The 20,860-nt window shown below is 41.6% G+C and overlaps 1 protein-coding gene across 3 annotated transcripts in view; it reads left to right on the top strand.

The window, feature by feature from the left end:
• ARNT (aryl hydrocarbon receptor nuclear translocator) overlaps positions 1-20,860 on the top strand; it is a 74,045-nt gene that overhangs the window by 27,200 nt on the left and 25,985 nt on the right. For all 3 annotated transcript variants that reach the window (XM_062192196.1, XM_062192195.1, XM_062192197.1), the window contains 6 exons: positions 3,234-3,278; positions 5,582-5,626; positions 10,850-10,894; positions 13,051-13,264; positions 16,406-16,619; positions 18,197-18,299. In XM_062192196.1, the coding sequence (XP_062048180.1) occupies positions 3,234-3,278; positions 5,582-5,626; positions 10,850-10,894; positions 13,051-13,264; positions 16,406-16,619; positions 18,197-18,299 (666 nt within the window). The remainder of the gene's footprint in view (positions 1-3,233; positions 3,279-5,581; positions 5,627-10,849; positions 10,895-13,050; positions 13,265-16,405; positions 16,620-18,196; positions 18,300-20,860) is intronic.

The following is a 20,860-nucleotide window of genomic DNA, read 5'->3' as shown; positions in this document are numbered from 1 at the left end:
AAAAAGTTGCAGAGAGAGAGCAGAGAGAGAGAGAGAGAGAGAGAGAGAACGAACCTTCCATCCTTTGGTTTGCTTCCCAAATGGCAGCAGTGGCCGGAGCTGGGCCGATCTGAAGCCAGGAGCTTCTTCCTGGTCTCCCATATTGGTGCAGGGGTTCAAGGACTTGGGCCATCATCTACTGCTTTCCCAGGCATATTAGCAGGGAGCTGGATTGGAAGTGGAGTCACCAGGACTCAAACAGGTGCCCATATCAGATGCTGGCACTGCAGGCAATGACTTAACCTGCTACACCATAGCGCTGGCTCCAGAATACATCAAATTTTGTAAGAAGGGAACAAATACAGTGTTTTTCACTGTATGGATGTAACACATTTGATTGGTATAGATTGTGAAAAGCTTCAGAAAGGAGGTTGCTTTTAAGGGCCTGGAAGAATGGATAATATTTTAGCCATATATTGGCACTAAATTTCCCTTTTTTTAAAAAAAAATGTAGCTAATATTATAACTATTCTTTTAGTTTTATCCTACCAATAATAATGTAAGAGTGATCCCTGGGTTAAGTGGTAACATATGTAAATATTAAGCCATGTTATGTGTTCAAGAACTTTACACATTTTATTTCATACACTGAGTCATAGGGTAAATAAGTAACCCAACTTTCTAACCTTCTGACATGAGTAAGTGGCAGACCTGGGATATGAAGCTTAGGAGTTTGGCTTTAGAGTCTTACTCTTTTTTTTTTTTTAACATTTATTTATTTTGAAAGTTACAGAGAGAAAGAGGGAGAGAGAGAAACTTTCATCTGCTGGTTCGCTCTCCAGATGGTCAGAACGACCAGCATCGGGACAGGCTGAAGCCAGGTGCCAGGTGCTTTATTCAGGTCTCCTATGAGGATGGCAGGGGCCTAAACACTTGGGTCATTTTCTGCTGCCTTTCCCAGGTTCATTAGCAGGGAGCTGGATCGGAAGTGGAGCAGCTGGGATGGCTGCATTTCAAGAAACAGTTTTACCCACTACACCACAATGCCAGCCCCTTAATTGGCATTTTAACCACTAAGCTAATTGCCCATCTGTACCATTAATTTTTTAGTATATTTCCTTCAGTCTTTTTTCTGTATATAAATCCCTTAATAATTATATGATGTAATTATATAGTTTCGTGCAGTTGGCTTTCTCATCTCACTATATTTAATAACCTCTTACATATTGTTGTGTATTCTATGTAGAATGATTTTTAATGACTGCATACAATGATGTGATTAAATTTTTAAAAAAGATTTGTTTATTTATTTGAAAGGCAAAGTTAGAGGGAGAGACACAGAGACACAGAGACAGAGACAGAGAGAGAGAGAGAAAATCTTCTATCCGCTGGTTTATTCTCTAAATGGCCAGAAAGGCCAGGGCTGGGCCTGGCTGAAGTCAGGAACTTGTAACTCCATCCAGGTCTTATAATGCCAGCATCCCACGTGGTGGCTGAATGTGTTGTGCCACACTCTGGCACCATGTAATTAATTCTTGGGCATTCTATTTTGAAGATTTTGCTTTTGTTAAGTAATAATGCAGTAAGCTTCTTTGTATTGCTTCTCTCTTTCACATTATTTCTTTAGAGTAATTGTAAGGAATAGAGTAGGGGCCTAGGATTTTGATAGATAATAAGGGGCTTCAAGAAGGAGGAGGAGGAACAAACGTTTTCAGAATTGATGCCATGTGTTCCACATGCAACCCACCCAGAGGCTACTAATACCAGGTTATCCCACTCGCAGATATGCCAAGAGTTATCACTGGGTTATGGTGGTAACATGAACAGCATTTTGGCTTAATTAAGTACAGAGATTAATAGGAGATTGGCCTACTTTATTACCTAATACTTTCTCTAATCTCCTGAAAGTCACCTTTCCTTTCATTAATTGTAGCATATTGATTGTGCCATTCCCATGGTACTTTCCCTTTCTCATTTAGTTTATAATTTGTACTTGCCTAGGCAAAAAGTCCCTTGAGGGAAAAGTTCTTATTTTTACTTCACCTAGCACAGTGTCTTGAATGTGCTACCTATTGTATTGTGTATTAAATGAGTGAAGGAAAGAAGCATTATCTAACAACCTTCTTAAGTCTTGCGTAATTCCCTTATGTAACATCACTGTTTTGAAAGATGTTTCAAAGGGGCAGACATGGTGCGGTGGTTTAAGCCACTGTTTGGAACAATTGTGTCCCATGCTGGTTCAGGTCCTGGCTACTCCACTTCTGATCCAGCTTCCTGCCAGTGTGCCTAGGAAGGCAGTAGTTGATGATCCCAGTGCTTGAGTCCCTGCCACCCCTGGTGGGAGATCTGGATGGAGTTCCTTTTTCTTTCTTTCTTTTTTTTTTTTTTTTTGATAGGCAGAGTGGACAGTGAGAGAGAGAGACAGAGAGAAAGGTCTTCCTTTTCCGTTGGTTCACCCCCCAATGGCTGCTGCGGCTGGCGCACCGCTCTGATCCAAAGCCAGGAGCCAGGTGCTTCCTTCTGGTCTCCCATGCGGGTGCAGGGCCCAAGCACTTGGGCCATCCTCCACTGCCTTCCTGGGCCACAGCAGAGAGCTGGACAGGAAGAGGAGCGACCGGGACAGAATCTGGTGCCCCGACCGGGACTAGAACCCGGTGTGCCAGTGCCGCAGGCAGAAGATTAGCTTAGTTAGCCACGGCGCCGGCCTGGATGGAGTTCTTGCTCTTATTTGGCTTTGCCCAGCCTCAGCTTTTTTGAGCATTTAGGGACTGAACCAACAGATGGAACATCTCTCTCTCTTTTTCCCTCTCTCCTCTCTTTGTCACTCTGCCTTCCAAAAAAAGGAAGGTAGAAGGTCTTTAAGAAAGCTGGCAGCATGGCTTAGAGTAGACCATCGAAATGAAAAATGGGCCTGAGGCAATCATGTTGATTTTTTTTTCTTGTCCATTTTGAGTGGATTCCTGCTCCTTTCATAGAGATTGTTATACTTTGAGGCAAAAACTTTGGCAAATGGGGACTGCTACCCAGGGAAGTGTTGGGGTAGCTGTACGTGTTCCTTTAATCTAGTGCTCAGCTTCTTTGCTTATCGAGGCACTATGACATCAATGTGGTGGAGATCTTTTGACTTCTGCTTACTTTCGCTTTTTCCTTTTCTGTTTGAATGTGTGCGCAGATAGCTTGTGTTCACAAATCTTAATTTTTTTGATATTCTGTATTATTAGTAGATTTACAATATTTATTGTTGGTTTTCCTAGGCTGGATTTTGATGATGATGGAGAAGGGAACAGTAAATTTTTGAGGTAAGATTTTGAAGAACTTTCTCTACATTCCTGATATTAAACATTCAGTAAAATTAAAAATAAATTAAAATGCACTAAAATTAAAAATACTTTCATCCTTAGGCTTAAGGAGAATGTTTTACCCTAAAACTTAAAATTTTTATATTATGTACCAGAAAATTTTCAAGCATTCTGTTAATAATTCCAGAGAAGAGACTTGGGGAGAGGCACATAGTTTACAAGACCTTCTGTATCAATTATCTGTAGGTGCTTAGCTTAAAAAGAACAACAATTCATTATTTCTCACAGTTCTCTGAATTAGCTGTGTGTTTTTTCTGTTGATCTTTCCTAGACCCATTCTTAAGATGGTATTCAACTAGCTGGTCAGCTCTGAGCACTTGAATCAGCTGGGATGGCTGGTATCTCCATGTGGTCTTTTGTCCCCAGGGAGGCCAGACTTCACTTGGCAGTGGCAACATTCTAAAGGCCACTCTCAATGTGCAGTGCTTATCAAGCCTCCGCATGTATGACATTTGCTAATATCTCATTGACCAAAGCAAATCGTATATACAGGTCCTGAGTCAGTGTGGGAGGAGGCTACACGAGAGAGTGTATACTAGGAGGTATAACTTATTAATGTACTACTTTATCACACTCTTTGATACCAGTTCACTCCTACAGGTATCAGGAATTGGAATTTGTATCCTTGAGTGATGAATCTTCTGGAACATTGAACATGGGCTTTTCAGTATATTCATGAATGGGTTCTTTCAGAAAGGGGGGATATTCTTGATGAATACCAGTTGCTTACCTTGTTTTCAAGTAAGAAAAGCTGTAAGACTCAAAGATAAGGAAGATAATCTTGACTGCAACCTGTGTTTCACTTCCCAGAGTTGAAAGTATTACCCAGGTAGTCTGTATATTGCTGAGAAACAGATATTTTATATGTAAAGGAACCTTATTTTTATTTTTTTAATGATTTATTTATTTAATTGAAAGAGTTACACAGAGAGAGAAGGAGAGGCAGAGAGAGAGTTCTTTCATCCGCTGGTTCACTCCCCAGTTGGCCACAATGGCAGGAGCTGGGCCGATCAGAAGCCAGGAGCCAGGAGCTTCTTCCAGGTTTCTCATGTGGGTGCAGGTACTCAAGGACCTGGGCAATCTTCCACTGCTTTCCCAGGCCATAGCAGAGAGCTGGATTGGAAGTGGAGCAGTCGGGACTTGAACTGGCGTGCATATGGGATGCCGGCACTGCAGATGGCGGCTTTACCCACTATGCCACAGCGCTGGCCCCACGACAGTAGTCTTGTAAAATGATAGTGGAGGGGCTGGCATTGTGGTGCAGTGGATTAAACAGAATAATTGCTGCCTGTGACTCACCCCGTATGTGCACTGATTTGAATCTTGGCTGTGCGGCTTCTGATCCAGCTCTCTGGTAATGCTCCTGGGAAAGCAGTGGAAGTTGGCCCAAGTGCTTGGCCCCCTGCCATCCATATGGAAGATCTGGATGGAGTTCCTGGCTCCTAACTTCATCCTGGCCCAAACCTTGTCATGTCTGGGGAGTGACCCAGTAGATAGAAGATCTTTCTGTCTGTCTCTCCTTCCTCCCCTGCCCCGTAAGTCTGACTTTCAAAATAAATAAATCTTTTTTTTTAAAAAAAAGTTAAAATGACGCACTTTATGTTCCGTGTTTGTTTTTGCCACACACAGAAGTAAACTATCGCAAACTTTAGAGTGGTGCTGAGAGGGCAGTCAGCTGTGTCCTCATGAAATCTTCATCTTTTTGGTGGGTTTGATAAGTAAGGGTAATGAAGACATCAGAAACCTGACAAATAATAGTTGTGGATTTTTAGAAAGTTTGTTATTTATCTGAAAGATAGAGCAGCAAAGAGCAAGGGAAATACTTTCCATTCACTGGCTGTTCAGGGCTGGACCATACTGAAGTCAGGAGCTGGGAAGTCCACCCAGGTCTCCCATAAGTGTGGCGGTGACCCAAATACTTGAGCCCCAACATCTCTTGGCTCCCAGGGTGCATATCAGCAGGAAGCTGGATTGGAAGCTGAGGTGGTACTTAGTCCCAGGCATTCCAATATGGGATGCCAGCATCCCAAGTGGTGGCTTAACAACAGTGCCACAACACCCTCACCTAGAAACAGATTTTTTAAGTTCTGTGGGATACTGTTATTATCTCTATTGATTTGTGAATCTTTTATGTTGGCTTTTTTTTCTGTTTAGTATTTTTTACTCCTTTTTGCTTTTCATTTCATTGTGAAATAGTTATGACAAATACAATGCTTTGAACTAATACTGTTTTTCTTCTGCAGGTGTGATGAAGATCAGATGTCTAATGATAAGGAGCGGTTTGCCAGGTAATGTAGTAGAGCGTCTTGGTTGATGGTGTGTGGGGACACTGCCATACTCAGTTATACTGAATTTTAATTTTATCTGGATAAGAATGAATTTCTGTGTCCATTCTCTTTCCTCTTTTGAAAGGTGCTAAAATAGTGTTATAATGATCATTTATTTTTAGGTATATAGCTTCAAACTAGCAGTGTGTGTGTGTGTATGTTTTAAAGATTTATTTATTTAAAAAGCAGAGCAGTACAGAGACAGAGAAATCTTCCATGTGGTGGCTTAATCTGCTGTGTGATTACATTGGCCCCTAGTGTGTGTGTGTGTGTGTGTGTATTTTAAGATTTTATTTATTTATTTGAGAGAGAGAGTTATAGACAATGAGAAGGAGAGACAGAGAAAGGTCTTCCTTCTGTTGATTCACTCCCCAGGTGGCCGCAACTGTTGGATCTGTGCTGATCTGAAACCAGGAGCCAGGAGTTTCTTCCTGGTCTCCCATGCTGGTGCAGGGGCCCAAGGACTTGGGCTATCTTCTGCTGCTTTCTCAGGCCACAGCAGAGAGCTGGATTGGAAGAGGGGCAGCTGAGACTAGAACCGGCGCCCAGATGGGACGTTGGCACCACAGGCAGAGGATTAACCTACTGCACCATGGCACCAGCCCCACTCTAGTGTATATTTTATACAGTGTTTTTCTCTGTGTGTGTTAGCCAAAGGAGTGTGCTTGCTAGATGTTTATGGAAACAAACTATGGAATTGTTCCACTTATTGTTAAATTGCTATGCAAAATCTGTGCAGATAATGGTTTTGTTCTTTTAAAAATGACAATAGAGATAGTTTTTTGGAGACTAGAGTTTTGGCTTAGACTTAAAAGTGTTTTGTTTTTTTTTTTTTTTTTAAAGATTTATTTTATTTATTTGAAAGAATTACAGAGAGTGGTAGAAACAGAGAGGTAGTCCAGCCACTGGTTCACTCCCCAAATGGCTGCAACAGCTGGAACTGGGCCAATCCGAAGCCAGGAGTCAGGAGCTTCTTCCAGGTCTCCCACAGGGGCCCAAAGATTTGGACCATTCTCTGCTGCTTTCCCAGGCGTATTAGCAGGGAGCTGAATTGGAAGTGGAGCAGCCATGACTCTGGGATACCAGTGCTGCAGGCTGGGGCTTTAACCTACTGTGCCACAGTGCCGACCCCAACTTAAAAGTTTTAAACATTACTTGTCAAGATGATGAAATATATTTTTTACCTTTTATTAAACACTAAATCTGTCTCACTCTGGTTTTCCTTTTAGAAATTAATATATATTACTAAGCAATAAATTATTTCTTTTTTAAAAAATTAGATTTGTGGCTACATCATAAAAATTGAATAACCTATTATTTTAAAATATGTTACTTAACTGAGTACTTATTATTTATTCCTTGCTGATGTTGCCAGTCTGTGGACCATGCTTTGAGAACCACTGATGTAGAGGGCTAATACATATCAGGCAGAGTAGTTTTTTTTTTTTTTTTTTTAAGATTCATTTATTTAATTGAAAAGCAGAATTACAGAGAGGCAGAGGCAGAGGCAGAGAGAGAGAGAGAGAGAGATGCTCCATCTTCTGGTTCACTTCCCAAGTGGCTGCAATGGCCAGGGCTGGGCTCATCCGAAGTCAGGAGCCAGGAGCTTCTTCCGGGTCTCCCACGTGGGTGCAGGGACCCAAGAACCTGGGCCATCTTCTAATGTTTTCCCACGCCATTGGCAGACCTGGATCGGAAATGGAGCAGCACTGCAGGTGGTAGCCTCACCCGCTCTACCCCAGCGCTGACCCCAGGCAGAGAATTTTTGAACACTGAGAAAATAAAATACTTTGAGCCAGAGTAGTATCATTGGTATAGGAAAGGAGTGAATTTAAGAGTGTTTAATTTCTTCCTTCCCCTCCCCACCCTTCCCCTTTCTTTTTCTTTTTTTTTTTTAAAATATTTAATTTATTTGAAAGACAGAATCACAGAGAGAGGTAGACAGAGAGAGAGGTCTTCCATCTGCTAGTTCACTCCCCAGATGGCTACAATGGCTGGAGCTGCACCAGTCCGAAGCCAGGAGCTTCTTCCGGGTCTCCCACGTGGGTGCAGGGACCCAAGAACCTGGGCCATCTTCCACTGCTATCCTAGGCTATAGCAGAGAGCTGGATTGGAAGAGGAGCAGCTGGGACTAGAACAAATGCCCATATGGGATGCCGAGCTTCAGGCCAGGGCTTTAAACTGCTGTTGCACAGTGCCAACCCCCTATTTATCTTTCTTATCCTGAGAGACAGTGAGAGGGGGATAGAGAGAGTTCCCTACCTCCTGTTTCAGTCCCTAGGTGCTCACAGTGGGCTAGGACTGGGCCAGGGCTACAGCCAGGAACCAGGAACACAATCCAGATTTTTAATGTGGATCCTAGGAACCAAATTAATTGAGCATTACAGCTTCACCCCCGGCATTTGCATGTGTTGGAAGTTGAAGGGAAGAGCCAGAGCTAGGAATTGAACCTAGGCACTCCAGTGTGGCATGTGGGTGTCCTAATGGCTAAGCTAAATGCCTACTTCCTAAGAGGGTTTTGAAGAATTTATTTATCAAAGCTAATCGAAATAGATACTTATAAAGTCTTCAGTATGTGAACCATCTGAAAAAGAAATTAATATAGATATATGGGGAATGGTTTTTCAAGCTGCATAAAAAGTTAAAACATGGCCGGCGCCGCGGCTCAATAGGCTAACCCTCCGCCTTGTGGCGCCGGCACACCGGGTTCTAGTCCCGGTTGGGGCACCAGATTCTGTCCTGGTTGCCCCTCTTCCAGGCCAGCTCTCTACTGTGGCTAGGGAGTGCAGTGGAGGATGGCCCAAGCCCTTGGGCCCTGCACCTGCATGGGAGACCAGGAGAAGCACTTGGCTCCTGGCTTTGGATCAGTGTGGTGCGCCGGCCGTGGCAGCCATTGGAGGGTGAACCAATGGCAAAAAGGAAGACCTTTCTCTCTGTCTCTCTCTCTCACTGTCCACTCTGCCTGTCAAAAAAAAAAAAAAAAAAAAAAAAAAGTTAAAACATCAGTTAATATGAATGGTGTAGGTTAAGTCTCTTGACTGAAATTCCAAAATGCCGTGAAATCATGATCTGAGCTATTTTAGTCTTCTTATCTCCTGTTTTTTTTTTTTTGTTTGTTTGTTTTTTTGTTTTTTGACAGATAGAGTTAGACAGTGAGAGACAGACAGAGAGAAAGGTCTTCCCTCCGTTGGTTCACCCCCCAAATGGCCTCTATAGCCGGAGCTACACCGATCCGAAGCCAGGAGCCAGGTGCTTCTTCCTGGTCTCCCATGTGGGTGCAGGGCCCAAGCACTTGGGCCATCCTCCACTGCTTTCCTGGGCCACAGCAGAGAGCTGGACTGGAAGAGGAGCAACCAGGACTAGAACTCGGCACCCACATGGGATGCTGGCGCCGCAGGTGGAGGATTAACCGAGAGAGCCACAGCGCCGGCCCCTTTTCTCCTGTTTAGTGTGAATATTTATATGCTTATGCACTACATTTAAAAATATTGAAGTAGAGAAGAGGTTATAGATCAATTGTAATAATAGCAGTAGTAATAGAAATTTTAGATATTTAACTTTATTTCAAACAACAGAAATCATTCCTTTAAGATATCATTTGTTAAGGTATTGGACCTCATGTCTCCTTGGAAATTTAGTTCAGCGTGTTCAAATGCTGAAAATGTATGAATTTCTTCAGCTTTTTGAATAAAAATGTTTTATAGTTTGTCAGGGAACTTCCTAAAGGAAATAATCCAAGGAGCATACTAAATCACTTAAATCATTCCATTTTCTGTCTCTTCAGAATATATGAATAAATTTATACATGCTTCTCATTATTATAGTGTTACTCTGTGTGTGTATTTGAAGATTTATTTTCTTTATTTGAAAGGTAGAGTGATAGGGACAGAGAGAAAGAGATCTTCCGTTCCCAGGTTCACTGCCCAAATGTCTGCAACAGCTGGGGCCAGGCCAGGCTACAGCCAAGATTTGGGAACTCCATCCCTGTCTCCCATGTGGGTGGCAGGGACCCAAGTACTTGGGATCATCTTCTGCTACTTTCCCAGGTGCATTAGCAGGGAGCTGGATTGGAAGCACAGGAGCCTGAACTTGAACTGGCATTGCAAGGGTGGCAGCTTAACCTGCTTTCCACAACACTGCCCCCTATTTTGTGTTTTCTTACTGGACATTTTATTGAAATTTTCCCTTACATTGATAAAGTCAGTATCATTTTTTAGTGGCGAAACATTTCAGCCTGTTAATGTCGTGCTTTTATTAGATGCTTTATGGGAGGCTTCTTTATTACATATATGTGTATGTATATATATATGTGTGTGTGTGTGTGTATATATGTATATAAATACATACATATATATAAAATCAAATTAAATACTGATACACTGACCTTCCAACACTATGCCGTTCCCTTACTTGCCACTCATTCTTAAAATATCTCAGTTTTCCACAAAAATTTAGTGATAATATTTTGTATCCTCCATCAGGAAAGAGAGAGTTGGTACTGGAGATCTAGTCATGTTGTGACTTTACCACAGAGAAATGTGAAAATGACTGAAGCGAAATTATGAGTTACTGTTGGAACAAATCATTGATAGAGGACATATGACAGAAATATTGCTCTTAGTTTTATTTATCTGATTGCTCTGGTGAAATCTGGTTGGTTATTTTGTCTGAGTGTGTGTGGGGGGGTGGGGGAGAGATATTTGTGACCATTTGTTTCACACTCATCTTTACCTTTTTCAGTATAGAATAGCATACACATTCAGATGTAATTTCCTTTCCAGATTGGGAGTAGTGTATGAGAATGGTATTCCTGAATTCTCTTGATTGGTTCTTGTTCAATCTCTGTATATCCTTACTCTTTACAGAGACTGATTGGCAAAGTGCTTTCTGTGTTCAGGATCATAATAATTTATAGTATGTATTGGACTTGTTTTAATGTTGCCTTTGTCTTTTAAGTTATTTTTTTATCCTAACAGATGATTTTACAGAGTTACAGGCAAGGTTCCTGCCTGTGTTTCCAGTTTCCCCACCTATACTCTGCATCCATATTGTTCTGTTTCTTTTTCTTTTTTTTTTCTATTTCCTTTCCTACTTTTCCTTATTAACCTTTTTCTTTCCTCCCCCCCCCCATCCCTCCCTCCCTTTTATTTTAATTTTAGCTTAGTTGATTAATTCTGTTTTTAGGTCGGATGATGAGCAGAGCTCTGCGGATAAAGAGAGACTTGCCAGGTAGGAGAACGGTGTCTTTTAGCATGATGAAGTGGACGATGCTGCTTTTTCTATCCTTTTTCTTACTCTGTCTTTTCTTCCCCCTTTCTCTTTGTGTCTTTCCTTATCTGTGGCAAGAGAGGACAAGAGTTTTTAGAAGTTTGGGTGTAACAGGAACTTTGGCTTCCCTCATCAGAAAGTTGGTGAGTTGAGGGAACTTTACTTAGGGATTTAAGAAATTACTATTAGTTTTTTTCTCATTTTCACTTATGTCAATACTAAGTTTGACAGAACCCAAAGGTTTCAGAAATAATACAGCAATGCCAATTGGTGCCTTAACAAGAAAATATCCTTCTATCAGAAAAACAAAAAATATGTCAGTATTAGGAATTAACTCCAAGTATTTAGGCCTCAGCATTTGTGCAAGTCTAGGAAACTCACTGTTCTTTTCCTTGCAGACTCCCAGCTAGATTACCAGTCACAGCAGAACTGTGTGGTTGTGGTGACTGAATCCTCTCTTGTGGTTCCCCAGAGAAGTCTTAGCTGCCTTGGTGTGGCTGTTTAAAAGATCTGATTTCTGGACTTCAGTGTCAGAAACCCGTCAGATACAAGGAAGATTGAGGCTTTAAGCTAGAGAATTGTGTGTCCTAGACAAAATAGCTACATATGGAACCATTAGAATTTTCTTTGGAGACTTTTGTCCATAACATAGGAATATCATGCAAGAAATGTGCCCAAGTTTCTGTGTTTTCTAGTCTTTGTGATTTGGGATACTTTAGTAGGAACTAATTCATTAATACCAAACCTGTTTTTAGTGGTTTTTTTTTTTCCCCCCTCTATCTATCATTTACGTCTTTAAGCTGGGCCACAAACTCATTTTGCTGCTATTTCAACTCATGTCTCCTACTAATACTTTCCTCTTTTTTTTTTTTTAAATTATTTTATTTATTTGAAAAACATAAGTTACACAGAGAGAGAGGTCTTCCATCCACTGGTTCACTCCCCAAATAGCTGCAATGGCTGGAGCTGAGCCAATCTGAAACCAGGAGCTTCTTCTAGGTCTCCCATGTGGGTACAGGTGCCCTCTGCTTTCTCAGGCATATTAACAGGGAGCTAGATCAGAAGTGGAGCAGCTGGGACTCGAACCAGCACCCATATGAGATGCCAGTGCTGCAGGCCAGGCTTTAACCTGCTGTGCCGCAGCACCAACCCCAAATACTTTCCCCTATAGAATACTGATTTGGAATAATGTGAAGAAATCATTGCATTGGGAATGAAGTCAGCCCTAGGAAAAGTCACTTAACACTTGACCTGTTAGCTTTTCTCATAAAAAAAGACATGTGTATTAGATTAATCATCCCTCTCCGCTTTTGACAAAGAACTTTTGTTTAAATAAGATCCTTGGGGCATAGGAGGAAAAGCTGCCACCTGAGCTGGAATGGAAGTGGAACAGTTGGACGCAAACCGGTGCCCACATTGGGTGCCGGCACCACAGGCAGTGGCTTTACCCACTATGCCACAGCACTTGCCCCAGTGGATAGTGTACCTTAAGTACCTTAAGTTTAGTGCATTGGCACTACATTCACATAAAGACAGTAGGACTTTGTGCATTTGTGGTACAAATAAATCTTCAAAACTTTCCAGTTCTGCCTCCTAATGTTATGAGAGAAGCTTAACAACAAAGCAACATTTTATGAACCAACAAAATCTATACTATCAGCTCTTACCAGCTATTAAGCAACATACTTGAGTTTGCAAAAATTGGTTGTTTTATTTTCTAGCCTAAACAATTGAGTTATTAAAAATGTAGTCAACCAAATTGAGATTATTTGTCCTTTAGGAATTTAATTAAATCAACATTTTTAAAGTGCTGCTGTTTCATAAAACATCTTTTTTTTTTTTTTTTTTCCTGAAAAAATGGTAATGTTCATAGTAAGTGAAGTTTCCAGGACATGGAGGAAATTTGTTATCTGCTTGTTCTGTCTGCCTTATTAGTTTCTGTTCTATGCTTGCTCTGCATGAGGTTGGGAAACCCTTATTTTAACTTCTGAGACTTAAGCATCATTAAATGAAAATATCACATTGTTCAATAGCCTACTTGGTATCCATTTCATTCTCCTTGCTACCAAATGACCAGATGTGACTACCTGGATGGGACTTCTCTCTCTTTTATACAGGGAAAATCATAGTGAAATTGAAAGGCGACGACGGAACAAGATGACAGCTTACATCACAGAGTTGTCAGACATGGTACCCACCTGTAGTGCCCTGGCTCGGAAACCAGACAAACTAACCATCTTACGCATGGCAGTTTCTCACATGAAGTCATTACGGGGAACTGGCAACACGTCCACTGATGGCTCCTATAAGCCGTCTTTCCTCACTGATCAGGTCTCTGGGGCTTAAAACCTAAGAGTCTAGAATCTGGGTGAATCTGTTGCAAGTTTTGATTTTTTTTGTTGACAAGAATTCAGCTCTTCAGGAAGAGCTTAGGTCATGAGGACGAGTTTCAACCCTTGGCCCATAACATTAAGTGACTTGGTACAGTGAGAAGCAGAGAAAAGTTTTGAAAATTGTTTAGCAAACTGATAGATATTTTGGAACTTAACTTACAAATACAATAGGGTTGAAGAACAACAGTGGAATCACAGAGGGATTACCACACCAATGGAACAAGTCCTCTTCCTTGCCTTTAGGGTTATAGATGATGAATCTATTTTTAATTCCTGAAAGCAGCTTCTAGATTTAGTGATAGAAGAAGTCTCAGGGACCACCATTATTGTTCAGAGATGTGCTCTGTCACATTCAGTGCACTCTGAGAGAAACAGAGGAGGTAGGAGACAGACTCTTCTTTTTTTTTTTTTTTTTTTCTGACAGGCAGAGTTAGACAGAGAGAGAGAGAGACAGAGAGAAAGGTCTTCCCTCCGTTGGTTCACCCCCCAAATGGCTGCTACGGCTGGCACGCTGCGCCGATCCGAAGCCAGGAGCCAGGTGCTTCCCCCTGGTCTCCCATGTAGGTGCAGAGCCCAAGCACTTGGGCCATCCTCCACTGCACTCCCGGGCCATAGCAGAGAGCTGGACTGGAAGAGGAGCAACTGGGACAAAATCCAGCGCTGCAACCGGGACTAGAACCCAGAGTACTGGCGCCGCAGGCGGAGGATTAGCCTAGTGAGCCACGGCGCTGGCTGAGGCAGACACTTTCTGCCTTTCAAACTCAATCTGAATATAAATATGTGAGTGACAGAATACACGCACAAGTGAAACATGAGAGGAAAAGACAGAGAATGAATATTTTTTCCAAATTAATAATTTATGTGGGAATAGATACATAGTGGAGGGATGGCTAAAGTTAATGGAGTGGCCAGACTTGAGTGAAAGTGGTTAGGGAAGTTTTCTCAGAGTACTGTGCCTCTTTTTTGATTATCAAAAGTAAAACATTGTGGGAAAATTTGGGAAGTACAGGAAATTTAAGGAAGAAAACAGTTTACCTAAAATGCTGCTATTTTGTCTTTATTTTTAAGTTTTTTTAAAAGATGTATTTGTTTATTTGAAAGACAATAGAGGCCGACATACAGACAGACATGGAGAGAGTTAGAAAGAGATATCATGCATCTGCTTGTTTATGCCCCAGATAGCTGCAACAACTAGGGCTAGGGCCGAATCCAGGAGGCTTGAACTCCATCTTTGTCTCCCACACGGGTAGAGTGCCCAAGGACCTAAGCCATCTTCTACTGCTTTCCCAGCTGTATTAGCATACAGTTGGATCAGAAATGGAGCAGCCAGGACTTGAACTATCTCTAAATAGGATAGTCTAAATAAGATAGTCTATTTTAAAACACATATAGTACAGATTTTATAGCTGTGTTTGTTATTTTAATTTGCTCTGATAGTACACACACAGTTATTGATTCAACACACTCCGCGTAGAGAAACGAAGTGCTTTGTGCCTTCAATAATATAAAAAATGATGAGCTAGTCATTGGTGGAAACAGACATGTGAATAAAACAATGAAGAACCATTTCTGTAATAGAGGTGCAGTAATAAGTCCTATAGAAATACACATGTGGAAAATTGAGGAATTTGGAAGCAATATAGATTTGGGAAATAAGTTAAGCAGAAACTTAGAAGTACAAAAGTAATTGGGTTATTCAAGGAAAGTCAAGTGGTAGTTTAGCATGCTTAGGCAATAATAGGAAGGTTGTCTGGATCCGATGATAGAATGTTTTGGTGTTATTTAGATTTCAGTTTTTTAGGCAATGGGAAGCAAGCCATCAAAATAGATTAGATCTGGTAGCAAAGGATGGATGGAGGGAGTGAAAGCAGCAAGACCACTTCATCAGTCTTGGCATATGGTGATGATGATAGTGAAGAAAAAAGTAGGACGTTAAACTATCTGTCACTAGAGTGTGAGGGAGAGTAGTTAGATGTTGAAAATAAGAACCTTGAAATATCTACATTTAACGAAGCCTTGAACAAAGAGGAACCTGAAGCAGGGGAGGAAACAAATGTGTGGTCTCATTGGAACTAAGTAAAAGTACAATTTAAAGAATAGAATGGATGGTGGTGTTAGAGTCTGTAGAAAGGTTGAATAAAGAAGACCCAGGAAGGGGACTTTAACTGGCACTTAGGAGAAAATTCACAGGCTCCTTAAAAAAAATGCAGTGATTTCGAGTGAAGATTGCAGTACAATTTAGATATAATTGAAAAGTGAGATAATAGAACCAGTGAGTATAACATTCTTAGTATAAAATTGGCACTGAAAAGTAGAGATGAGTTGAGCTTAGTTGAGGGAAGATTTGTATAGAATTAAGAAATTTTTTTTTTTTTTTGACAGGCAGAGTGGACAGTGAGAGAGAGACAGAGAGAAAGGTCTTCCTTTTGCCGTTGGTTCACCCTCCAATGGCCGCCGCGGTAGGCGCGCTGCGGCCGGCGCACCGCACTGATCCGATGGCAGGAGCCAGGTGCTTCTCCTGGTCTCCCATGGGGTGCAGAGCCCAAACACTTGGGCCATCCTCCACTGTACTCCCTGGCCACAGCAGAGAGCTGGCCTGGAAGAGGGGCAACCGGGACAGGATCGGTGCCCCGACCGGGACTAGAACCCGGTGTGCCGGCGCTGCAAGGCGGAGGATTAGCCTGTTGAGCCATGGCGCCGGCCTAGAATTAAGAAAATTTGATCATGTTTCAGATCTGAGGGCAAAAAAAGATAAAGTGGGAATATTTGTCCAGCAAGAGCTAAAAAGAGACTAGAAAGACTGGGATGAAGGAGTCTGTGGTTGTTAGTAGTAAGCTTTTTTATTATTCTTTTTGAATACTGAGAGAAACAGGAAGAGGTAATTAGTGACATAGAGAAATTGAGGAAATATCTATTGACAATAACTTTCTTGTCAATGAAGGTTACATTTAGGGTGGAAATCTGTGGCAGTGAATCAAGCATGACCCGCAGTTACTTATGGAAAAATACATATGGCGTGAGTAGGAATATTTGGTTTTTCAGATTTCAGTATTAACTTTTATTTCTTTTCCTTGGGCAGGAACTGAAACATTTGATCTTGGAGGCAGCAGATGGCTTTCTGTTTATTGTCTCATGTGAAACAGGACGAGTGGTATATGTCTCTGATTCAGTTACTCCTGTTTTGAACCAGCCACAATCTGAATGGTTTGGCAGCACACTTTATGATCAGGTGCACCCAGATGATGTGGATAAACTTCGTGAACAGCTTTCCACTTCAGAAAATGCCCTGACAGGTGAGTTATGTGGATGGGGAATGAGTGGGAAGTCCTTCTTTTCCTGAAGTGTAAAGAGATATTTTAGCTCTTTAAATTGGTTTGTTGACTGTGGCAAGGTTTCTAGAATTTTCCCCTTAATTAATATCAGTTCTTTTTATTCACATGCAGATTATCTAGTTTGTAGCCAGTCCTTAGAAAGTGTTTCATTAGTGATAATGTTAATTTAAAAGTTTATTATGTTAATATCATATAAAGAAAACCATAAAATCCAAACCTACGACAGGTTTTTGTTTTTTTTTTTCTGTTATACTAAAAGAATCATTTGGATAGTAGTCTTGTTTTCTACCCTCTTGAGCTTGTCTTTATGCTAGATTCTATGATAACCAAATTTTATTTCAAATGGGAGTGCTTATTCATCTGTATACAAGGTATTTGTTATTGCTCTATTCCTCCCCCCCCTCCCACTCTAAAGCTTTTGTTCCTTTTGCCAACATTAGTCTAGGGGGAAAAAGTCACATCTGGTTCTGAGCAACTCTAGGAAAAGTTTTTAAATGGAAACAAATAAAAATTGATAATTAAAATGCAAGAAATTCCAATATGGTTCTGTTGTTTGGAATTGTTCCTATTGCTTCTACTCTATTGTTTCTATTGCTGCCAAAGTGAGCATTCCAGGATGGTTATTAATGTTGGTCTTTAGTTTTCCCTTCTTTTATGTTTTTATGCATTTGGTTTGTTTTGCTTTTTGGTTTTAGTTTTCCATTTCCCCAAAAGCTTGCTGTTTGTTTCTATTTAATAAAGAAGAGAAACAATTTTGGTTTGAGACAGATGTGTGTTTCTGTAGCATATAAAAGTACTTGTTTTTAAATTGATGACATTCAGGGTGTGTGTGTATGTGTGTGTGTGTACTCATTGTACTCATGTGTATAAATAATCAGGCACAAGAATATAGCTTTGCCTCTTGCTGCTTTCCACTACACATTCCACTCCTACCTTCCTCTGCAAAGGGTTATTTTCAGTGCTGCCTTTGGACTTACAGTGAGACTCATTGATGAAAATTGAAGTATTTTAGGCTGGCGCCGCGGCTCACTAGGCTAATCCTCCGCCTTGCGGCGCTGGCACACCGGGTTCTAGTCCCGGTCGGGGCACCGGATTCTGTCCCGGTTGCCCCTCTTCCAGGCCAGCTCTCTGCTGTGGCCAGGGAGTACAGTGGAGGATGGCCCAAGTGCTTGGGCCCTGCACCCCCTGGGAGACCAGGATGAGCACCTGGCTCCTGCCATTGGATCAGCGTGGTGCACCAGCTGCAGCGCGCCAGCCGCGGCGGCCATTGGAGGGTGAACCAATGGCAAAGGAAGACCTTTCTGTCTGTCTCTCTCTCTCACTGTCCACTCTGCCTGTCAAAAAAAAAAAAAAAAAAAGAAGAAGAAGAAGAAGAAGAAGAAGAAGAAAATTGAAGTATTTCATGCTTGGCTTATTCTGTCGTAAGGAAGGAGATCAAGGGGGCGCGAATATGATGCTTACTTATTTTTGCCTCTGGTATCACCTTCTTTCATACTCACAAGAATGCATTTCAAACTGGTGTTCACGTTCTTCTTCAGGGCGTATCCTGGATCTAAAGACTGGAACAGTGAAAAAGGAAGGTCAGCAGTCTTCCATGAGGATGTGTATGGGCTCAAGAAGATCCTTCATCTGCCGAATGAGGTGAGTGTCAGGCTGAGGATTATCGTTTGGCATAGAAATAATCAAGAACTGAGCGTTTTGTTTCTGTCAGTGGAGTTGAAGTTTTAAATCAAAGTTTCAGTTAGATTTTTTTTTGTAAGATTGATTTATTTGTTTGAAAGACAGAGTTACAGATTGAGAGGAAGACCCAGAGAGAGAAAGAGAGAAAGAGAGATCTTCCATTCACTGGTTCACTCCCTAAGTGGCTGCAGTGGTTGCGGCTGGGCCAGGTTGAAGCCAGGAGGCTGAGCTCTGTCTGGGTTTCCTACATAGATAGTAGGGGCCCAAAGACCTGGGTCATCTTCCAGTGCTTTCCCAGGCACATTAGCAGGGAGTTGGCCCAGAAGTGGGACAGCTTGAAGTTGAACCAGTACTCATATGGGATGCATCGCAGCCAGAGGGTTAACCCACCATGCCACAACACTGGCCCTCCTAGATTTAAATTTAACTGTGAAGACCTAAGTGAGTTGTAACACGAATAAAATCTTTGTTAAGGGAGTCAACATTTACTGAACAATTACTGTGTGAAACGCTGTGATACATGCTTTATTTCATCCCCAAACTGCCCTAGAGCATAAGATTCATGGTTACTATTTTGCTGATGAAAAAAAAGATGTAGAGAAATTAACTTCTCAAGGTTACAATAGATAGTATCTCATAAAGGGATTTTATTTTAATCCATAGTAGTCTGGCTCCAGAACCTATATTTTGTTCCCATTGCATCACAAGGCACATCCATATACTGAGACCATTTCTGCATTATTTGGTTTTGAAATTTTTTTGTCTTTCAGATAGTATTTAGAGTTTATAAATATACGTTATACATTTTAGGATTTTGTAGAAAGAATGATAGTTCTTTCTAAACAGGTAGCTGAAACATCTCTTCAAGTTACAAAATAAGTTCAGGTTCTACAATGGAACTTGTCATTGAACATATACATTGTTTATATATATGTAAACATGTACATATATACTGGGAGTATACCTATTAGCAATGATCAGTAAAATATTAAGGAAGGTTTTCTGGGAAAGGTGTGGCTTAATGGTTTCTTTTTTTTTTAAGATTTATTTATTTATATTTATTTATCTGAGAGGTAGAGTTACAGTGAGAGGGAGAGACAGAGAGAAAGGTCTTCCTTCCGTTGGTTCACTCCCCAAATGGCCACAACAACCGGAGCTACGCTGATCCGAAGCCAGGAGCCAGGTGCTTCTTCCTGGTCTCCCATGCAGGTACAGGGGCCCAGGCACTTGGGCCATCTTCAACTGCTTTCCCAGGCCACAGCAGAGAGCTGGATTGGAAGAGGAGCAGCTGGAACTCGAATTGGTGCTCATATGGAATGCTGGTGCTACAGGAGGAGGATTAACCTACTGCGCCATGGCGCCTGCCCCTAAAGATTATTTATTTATTTGAAAGAGTTACATAATGAGAGGAGAGACAGAGAGAGAGAGGTCTTCCATCTGCTAGTTCACTTCCCAATTGACCACAACAATGGGAGCTGTGCCGATCTAAAGCCAGGAGCCAGGAGCTTCTTCCATCCAGGTCTTGCTCACAGGTACAGGGGCCCAAAGAGTTGGACCATCTTCTACTGCTTTCCCAAGCCATAGCAGAGAGCTGGATCAAAGTAGAGCAGCCAGGACTCAAACTGGCACCCATATAGAATGTCAGCAGTGCTGGCAGCGGCTTTACCCACTATGGCACAGCGCTGACCCCAAGGCTTAATGGTTTCCAATAGCCTCTGGACTCAGTCTGCTGGAGTTTGTTTTAGTCCATAGTATTCTGTGGTTTTTAATTCTTAGCTTCACATATCTTCTGAAATCTCGGTCAGATTACAAGCCTACTTTGTGCTTTGATTTTATCATCTAATGTTGGAAGTAATACTGATACTGAACTCACAAAGTTATGAGGATTAGGTGAATTAATATATGTGAAAGATATTTAGAACAGAGCATGGCATATATTAAACAGTAGAAGTTTTATCTACTGTTGTTATTTTAAAGAAATAAAAGAGGGGTGAGCGCTGTGGTGTAGCAAGTAAAGCCACCGCCTGCAGTCCTGGCATCCCAAATATGGTGCCGGTTCGAGTCCCAGCTGCTCCACTTCCAAACCAGCTCTCTGCTGTGGCCTGGGAAAGGGGTGGAAGATGGCCCAAGCACGTGGGGCCCTGTACCCATGTGGGAGACCCGGAAGAAGCTCCTGGCTCCTGGCTTCGGATCGGCACAGCTCCGGCCATTGCAGCCAGTTGGGGAGTGAACCAGTGGATGGAAGACCTCTCTCTCAGCCTTTCCTTCTCTCTGTGTGTGGTTCTAACTTTCAAATAAACAAATAAAACTTTAAAAGAAAAAATAAATGAAAGAGAGAAAGTTGAGTTGAAGGGACCATCCCAACATATGGCCATGGCCAATGCGAAGACATAGGCAAGAGAAGATAAATAGCCTGAATTAACAAGCCACTGCCCTTTATTTGTAAGAAAGTTTTATTGGAACTAGCCATGCCCATTTGCTTATATATTGTCTTTGCTGATTTTATGAGATAATGCCAGAAT

Source organism: Lepus europaeus, chromosome 5 (assembly GCF_033115175.1).
Source record: "Lepus europaeus isolate LE1 chromosome 5, mLepTim1.pri, whole genome shotgun sequence".
Classification (NCBI taxonomy): domain Eukaryota; kingdom Metazoa; phylum Chordata; class Mammalia; order Lagomorpha; family Leporidae; genus Lepus; species Lepus europaeus.
Note: the sequence above shows the minus strand (reverse complement) of the source record. Positions and strands in the feature narration are given on the sequence as shown.